Genomic DNA, 8,161 nt, shown 5'->3' on the forward strand with positions numbered 1-8,161 from the left:
TGAAACATCTTTGGAGTATTAACAATCAAAACCAAAGCATAAAAATAGATCGATGAATTTTTATATATCATCCAGTTCACAAATTCACTACTAAAATTATATTATTATTCACATACCTTGTACTCAGAAAACAAGCATGAGGCACTGAATTAATATAGCCCGGGTGTGTATGTGTCAGAAACTTCCGGGTACCTGAGTACTCGTAACACACTGTGGTCTGTGAACCTGAGGGTTCCCCCACCCTCCCTTCAGAATTCATATTTGAACGTGAACCCATTGGTAGATACGGCCACGCCTATCTACGACAGGCTCTCTCTCTCTCTCTCTCTCTCTCTCTCTCTCTCTCTCTCTCTCTCTCTCTCTCTCTCTCTCTCTGCCACGCCCAGCCCTCATGTCCACTCGCTTGCCTCAGAATGGGCATGACATGACTCTCCAATTCTCCCTTTGAATATCATGTCAGTAAGAACTGATATGATCATATCACAATTGAATGGCTACTGTAATAACAAATTGCCGCACGTACTATGAGAACATGTTCCGCTTGTTTTAGTTAGAAGGTAGTGTAATTATTTCCTACCTGGAAGCTTCAAATTTCCTCCTAGTGGTAAATTTCCCCCAGTTTGGGAACCACTACTCTTGTTTACAATGTAACCTTTTTAGTTTGTACAATTGTCTAAATACCAACATTAATACATATAATTGTATTCCTTGTTTGTTATTTGGTTTGTTCTAAAAAATAAAAAGAAACCCAAATCTTCTTTCCTCAATGTAAGAAAATTTAATATATAATAATGCATGATATATATTTTTTCGGCAGAACCTAATGAGAACATATGCCATCAATTACATATATCATAGATTTAGTGTCAACCCCTACTCTCTCTCTCTCTCTCTCTCTCTCTCTCTCTCTCTCTCTCTCTCTCTCTCTCTCTCTCTCTCTCTCTCTCTCTCTCTTTTCTAGATAATCCTAACATATTCCAAACAATCATGTTTGAATTATTACATTTTTATCGGAGAACCAAGGCTTCCTGGTTATTTGTATGATCTTTGGAACTACAAGTGACTGTTATCTATGAAGACAGAAAAGTAATATTGAATTGAAGTATGAAATAGTTTTCATTTTTGATAAATAAAATTGCAATAGTTTAGGGGAATTATGTACAGTAACTTGGTACATATTAATTTTACCATGTAAAATGATGTTGCATCTTACAGTGGACGGCAAAATTCTTTTCGGTTTTCAATTATCGGTTAGAAAGTAATTATCTTCTTAATAAACTACTTGAGGGATTTTTGTTGTTGTTTTTGATCGTGGTAACGAAAATCATAAATTGATGTACTCTTATAGATTATCTCCTTTGTTACTTTTACTGAGGGAGTTTACTCATTGACCTCTGATATAATGAAATTCAAGGGTCACTTTAGTTTTTGTAACAACAAGTTAATTACTGGAACGGAATCATTGTAACCATATGGATTCCGATAGCTAGATTAAGTATAGCGATGAAGGGAAGATCTCTATTCAGCAGTATGAACCGGCAACTTGATTAAACCAGAGCTTGTAGGGAGTTTTTTTTCGCCTCGGCTGCGGTGAGGCACGAGCTAAGGAAACTAATCTCCTCCAACATTTGGGGCAAAGACCTTTTCCCTAGCGAATCGGTCAAGGAGGTTGTTGATAAGGCCGCCACGGAGAATAGGAACCTTCTCCAGAAGTGGGGCCTGTCTATCAAGAGAAGTCTTCCCCGGACGAGGAGAATGCTGTTTCCCTTTATCATTTGTTTTCCCCAAAGTTGCAGTTTAGCCATGAAAGCATTGATGGTGTCCGTGTTCACAATCACGTTGCTCCTTTGTCCCTGTAATTTCTTATCTAGTTCATTCAGTTTCAAAAATATCAGCAAGATAAGCCATTTGTGCTACAAATTCTTCCTCTTTTGAAAGCCATTGCACTTGTGTGTGAAATAGAAGAGCAGTGTGGTTAGCATCCATGTCCTAGCATAGTTCGCGAAAGAGGCGAGTGTTCAAGGCTGACCCTTTCATATAGTTAACAATGTTTATGATGACAGTTAAAGCATCATGAAGGTTCTTTAGAACTGTCTTTGAGGCCAGAGCTTTTGCTTCACAAGAGTAATGAATCCTGATCGTGAACCAAGTATATTAGGCCCACCATCTGTGCAAACCCCTTCCAGTTTGTTCCAATTTAGCCCCGACTCTTCTGAGAAATCTGCAACTACTGCCATTACATCAACTGCCTTTGTTGTCATCTCTAATGGCCGGCCAAAAAGAAACTCCTCCTCGATTCTTTCGTCAGTTAAGTAGCGGCAAAAAGCAAGTAGTTGTGCAACGTTGGTGACATCCGTAGACTCATCAATTTGAAGGGAAAAAAGGGGCGATGACATTACCTTTGACACCACATTTTCCTTAATGTTTTCAGACATTTCGGCAATTCTGTTCACGAAGGTGTTATAGACAAGGGGATCTGTTTCATCTTCTGTGATGACTCCTCTCCTAACACAAGCCTCACACTGTCAACGATACATGGTTTCAAAAGGCTTTCACCAATCGTGTGGGGTTTCTTTGTGTTGGCCACCCGAAGGGCAATCACATATGAAGCCTTCACTCTACAGATTTTGGTTTGCTGATATGTCCCAGATGTATCCATCTTCATCCTTTCAAGCTAGATAACTTTACCTCAAAATAGCTACGATTGTTATCTTTCAACTGTGAATGAGCATTTGCCAGATGCCGCTTCAGAGGACTAGGCTACCTTCTCGGCCAGCCAAGCCATTTAGACAGCAACAGCAACAGCAATTGCCGATGCCTTCAGTGCCCCAGATGGTGGCACAAACCCCGACCACATTCCAGTGGGTACCCCAAGCCGTGTCGACACAGTCTCCGGCATTTAACCCAACGATCGAAGGGCAGTCAACTTCCTTTCGAGCAAAGCCTAGAGGCGCAGCCAGAGGCTCGTCTAGGCGCCCCTCAAGGGGAAGGGGATTCAGGGGTGGTCGCAGTCAGGGAGGCAAGACCTCAGGACAGCAGTCCAAGTGAGATGATACCGGTAGGAGGGAGACTTCAGAATTTTCGGGATCGGTGGACCTTCGATCCCTGGGCCCACAGCCTACTCAAGAATGGACTGGGCTGGAGCTGGTACAGCACTCCACCCCCGTGCCCTCGGTTTTTCCAACACTCCACCCCCGTTCTGGAGGAGTACATCCAAGAACTGTTGGAGAAAAAAGTGATCCGAAAGGTAAAGTCCATCAAATTCCAAGGGAGGCTGTTTTGTATTCCCAAGAAGGACTCGGAAAAACTCAGAGTCATTCTGGACTTGTCGCCACTCAACAAGTTCATAGCGAACTGCAAGTTCAAGATGCTAACACTGCAACACATAAGGACCTTACTGCCCAAGAGGGCATTTACCGTCTCCATAGATTTGTCAGACGCTTATTGGCACGTTCCAATCAATCGTCGACTCTCCCCCTACCTAGGGTTCAAGCTACAACGAAGACTATACGCCTTCAGAGCCATGCCATTCGGGCTAAATATAGCCCCAAGGATCTTCACGAAGCTTGCGAGCGTAGCTCTCAAACAATTACGCCTAAAGGGAATTCAGGTGGTAGCCTACCTGGACGACTGGCTGGTGTGGGCAGCATCCAAGACAGAATGCTTGCAAGCTTCCCTGCAGGTGATCCAGTTCCTAGAGTATCTAGGCTTCAAGATCAACAGAAAAGAGTCTCGACTTTCTCCATCTGAAAAGTTCCAGTGGTTGGGAATCCACTGGGACCTAATGTCACACCAATTCTCCATCCCGGCGAAGAAAAGGAAGGAGAGAGCTGGTTCTGTCAAGAGACTTCTGGATTCCGAAAGGATATCAAGACGCAAGCAGGAGAGAGTACTAGGTTCTCTCCAGTTTGCTTCGGTAACAGACCCGGTTCTAAGAGCACAGCTAAAGGATGCAACCGGAGTTTGGAGAAGTTATGCATCAAACGCGCGAAGAGATCTGAGAAGACCAGTTCCGCTTCGTCTACGTACTCTTCTCAGGCCTTGGTCCCAAGCCAGACAGCTAAAGAAGTCGGAACTTCTTCAGCCACCTCCCCCGTCGGTGACTATTCACACAGACGCCTTGGAGGAGGGGTGGGGAGGTCATTCTCATCGGAAGAAGGCCCAAGGGACTTGGTCCAATCTATTCAAGACATTTCACATAAACTTTCTAGAAGCTATGGCAGTGCTCCTTACCTTGAAGAAAGTCTCCCCGCGTCGCTCGATCCACATAAGGTTGGTGCTGGAGAGCGAGGTGATTGTGAGATGCTTGAATCGACAAGGATCAAGGTCGCCACCTCTCAACCAGGTGATGTTGGCCATCTTCCGTCTGGCGGAAAAGAAGAAGTGGTACCTGTCGGCAGTTCACCTTCAAGGAGTCCGCAATGTGACAGCGGACGCTCTATCCAGGTTCACACCAATAGAGTCGGAATGGTCCCTAGACGCAGGATCGTTCTCCTTCATCTTGAGTCAAGTCCCAGAACTGCAGATAGACCTCTTTGCGACGAAAGACAACAAGAAGCTGCTCCTGTACGAGTCCCCGTACGAGGACCCCTTGGCGGAAGCAGTGGACGCGATGTCCCTCGACTGGAACAGATGGTCCAGGATTTATCTGTTCCCTCCTCACAACCTTCTGTTGAGGGTCCTCAACAAACTGAGATCCTTCAAGGGAGTAGCGGCAATAGTGGCCCACAAGTGGCCGAACAGCGTGTGGTTCCCTCTGGCATTGAACTACGGTTGAAGTTTCTACCGCTACCAGATCCAGTTCTGAACCAGCGAGTCCAGAAGTCGACTGTCTGCGCTTCATTACAGAAAACCCGGACCCTGCAGCTCATGATTTTCTCTCCCTAGCGGTGAGAAAGCGTTTCGGGATTTTGAAAGACAGCATAGACTTCCTAGAGGAATATAAGTGCAAATCTACTAGAAGGCAATATGAGTCATCTTGGAGAAAATGGGTAGCCTTTGTCAAGGCGAAGAATCCGCAGGAGATCTCGACGGACTTCTGCTTATCTTTCTTCATCCACCTACATCAGGGGTGGGCAAACTTTTCAGTGTAAGGGCCACATTAAAAAAAATAAAATTTTACTGGGCCGCATAGTATATTTTCCAGTGTAATTGATATCTACAATAGCCAAAATATATTGTTTTCAAACTGAAAATGCAATAATTTTTAATTTATTAGCATTTTAAAGTACTGTAGACTAGAGGATTCCCATGAAACGCATTTATTTAGAAAAACAATTTATTTAAAAAAAAAAAAAAGCAAAGTAACTCTGTTTAAGAAATAGAGAAATAATATATTTTTATTAATCAATAATTTGGAGTAGAAGATCAAGGTAAACATATAAATTAAATCCAAAAAGACATATTTTATATATTTAGGGAAAAACTTCACATGAAGCATATTTGCTTGAAAACAAAGTAACTCAATTTAAAGACAAAAAATATTTGTATTGATATTTTAAAGCAGTAACTTCACATGAAACATACACATTTATTAGACAAGCAAAGTAGCTCAGCAACTGAGCAACAGAAGTATCAAAATGACTCAGTGAGAATGATGCAATTGACTGCAATCATTTACCAGTTTGTTGAAATTAGGTGTCAAGTTGCTTGTACTGATTCTTAACACTGACTGAAGATTCGAGTCTGTGAGAAGTGACCTGTTCTTTGACTTGTTAACTTTCAATATAGAAAAAGTCTGCTCACATATGTAAATTGGTGCAAATATCACAAACATCTTTCTTGCAAAATTTTTCAGATTTATAAACTTTTCTGAGTGCAGAGATGCATAAAACTCGACCAGTGGTTTATTTTCAAAGAGCCTCTTTAAAGAGTTGTCGGCTTGCAAATCAATCTGTTCTACCTGCAGTTCTTCAGCAGCTGTTTCAACGTCACAGGCAAAAGGTGAGCTGAACAAATCAAACTGCCCTTCAATTGCCTTGAAATCGGAAAATCTTCTGATAAATTCATCTCTTAGAGCTGTCGACTGGTAACTGTATTTGTCTGATAGTGCTTGTGTAACAGTTCGTGTTTTCAACAGAGGAAAATGAACAAAGTTTTGCTCTTTAAGCTGCTTGGAAAAAAGTTGAAGTTTCAATTGAAATGCTTTCACTTCCACATACAATTCATGTGCAAATAAACCTTTGCCTTGTAGTTTTGTGTTTAACTCATTCAGCTTTTGCATAATGTCCACAGCAAATGCAAAAACACAAACCCATTCGTCACACTCCATTTCCCTTGAAAAGTCACAAGAAATGTCTTTCATATTAAAAAACAAGACAACCTCTTCTTTAACGTCCCACATCCTCTTCAATACTTTCCCCATACTTAACCATCGGATATTTGTGTGGTACAGCACATCAGTAAAATTAGCCTCGATGTCTTCCAAGAAGCTTCGGAACTGCCTGTGATTCAGTTCCCGTGCTCTTATTAAGTTCACTGCACGCACCACTGGATCCATAACGTGTTTGAGTTTAAAAGATGATCTACAGAGGCTTTCTTGATGTATGATGCAGTGAAAATACAACACACTGTGTGATGGAAAATCTTCTTTGATTTTATCATTCATCAAGGTCACAAGGCCACAGTGTTTACCTATGAGTGAAGGAGCACCATCAGTTGTAATACTTGCCAATTTATCCAGGCTTAATCTAGACCTGATTAGACTGTTAATGACACTATTGTATAAATCTTTTCCAGTAACAGTGTCTTTGAGAGACTCCATAGATAACAATTCCTCTGTAATTTCGAAGTTTTCGTCAATTCCTCTGATATAAATGAGTACCTGGGCAGTATCCTGAATGTCATTACTCTCATCTAAAGCAATAGAAAACCACTGAAAACTAACACTGGCTGTTAACACCTGATCTTGAATATTCATTGCAATTGCATCTATGCGACGAACAATAGTTCTTCGTGACAGAGATATGGCTTCCACTTTAGATATGACTTCAGGACACACAACACTGACAGCATCAACCATGCAATCTTTAATAAATTCTGCTTCTGTAAACGACTTATTTTGTTTTGCAATTTTATTTGCCAATACAAAACTTGCCTTTGTTGCATTCCTTTGTAAAGATGAAGTTTTTTCAAACACATTTTGTTGTTTCTTCAAACTTTTCATCAGATCAGTTGCCTTCTTTTGCAGTTCTTGCTTTGATAAATTGCTTCTAAAGTTGGTGTGCTTGGTTTGAAAGTGCCGTTTCAAATTGTATTCCTCAAAAACAGCAACTGTATCATGACAAATCAAACATACAGCTTTAACTCCGACGTCAGTAAAGAAATACCTTTCAGTCCACTCTTTGTTAAATACTCTGCATTCGTCTTCAATTTTTCGTTTTTTAGAAGGCTTCGAATCACTCATTTTGGGTAAAGTTTGAAAGATAGTAAAAGCTGTGCTGAAATAAAATGTCCAACGTCTTCTTTCTCTAGAATCTGCCAGGACACTGAAATGATTGAATATAAGGCAATAAACTCGTTGGCGCGGTAACAAAGTTACAACGTGACCAAAACGTTTTGTACACTATCGAGATTTAATCCCACTGGCCACTGGTAGCAAACGTGTCCGAAACACGCTTCACTCACGCATACGCCCATCCCAGATGCCGAACTGCATCTTTATTCAACGATGGCCAATTATAGATTAAAAAATGAATAAATAAAATAGAATAAGAAAATTAAAATCATGAAAAAATCTACTTCCGTCTGGTTGAAAAAATAATGAGTGAGAAAGGATGCAAATAAAATAAAGAAAAAATGCAAGATAGAGACAGAGATAAAAAAGCAGAGAGAAAGAGATAAAGAAGAGGTCAGGCAAGAGAATAGCCCTTTTGTCCGTAACAAAAGGGCAGGGAAAGAAATAGAGTGAGCGAGAACAAATTTCCGATTACTTACATTCCAATTTTAAAATACTGGTTATAAAATCCTTTTGGACATTTAATATCCAATATTTGGAGGGCCGCATGAATTCCATTGGAGGGCCGCATGCGGCCCTCGGGCCGTAGTTTGCCCACCTCTGACCTACATGGTCAAGGGTTGGCAGCTAACACGATTTCTACGTGTAAGTCTGCTTTGACAAGACCCATTCTATATGCCTTCCAGGTCGACCTCGCTAACGAGA

General features: G+C 41.2%; 1 protein-coding gene across 1 annotated transcript in view; it reads right to left on the reverse strand.

The window, feature by feature from the left end:
• The window catches only part of LOC137638993 (zinc finger BED domain-containing protein 5-like), a 1,272-nt gene extending 1,013 nt beyond the window's left edge, over positions 1-259 (reverse strand). The window contains exon 1 of the mRNA XM_068371322.1: positions 117-259. Coding sequence (XP_068227423.1) covers positions 117-259 — 143 coding nt within the window. The remainder of the gene's footprint in view (positions 1-116) is intronic.
• Between the last annotated feature and the right edge of the window lie 7,902 nt (positions 260-8,161).

The sequence above is a fragment of the Palaemon carinicauda genome, chromosome 4 (assembly GCF_036898095.1).
Source record: "Palaemon carinicauda isolate YSFRI2023 chromosome 4, ASM3689809v2, whole genome shotgun sequence".
Taxonomy (NCBI): Eukaryota; Metazoa; Arthropoda; class Malacostraca; order Decapoda; family Palaemonidae; genus Palaemon; species Palaemon carinicauda.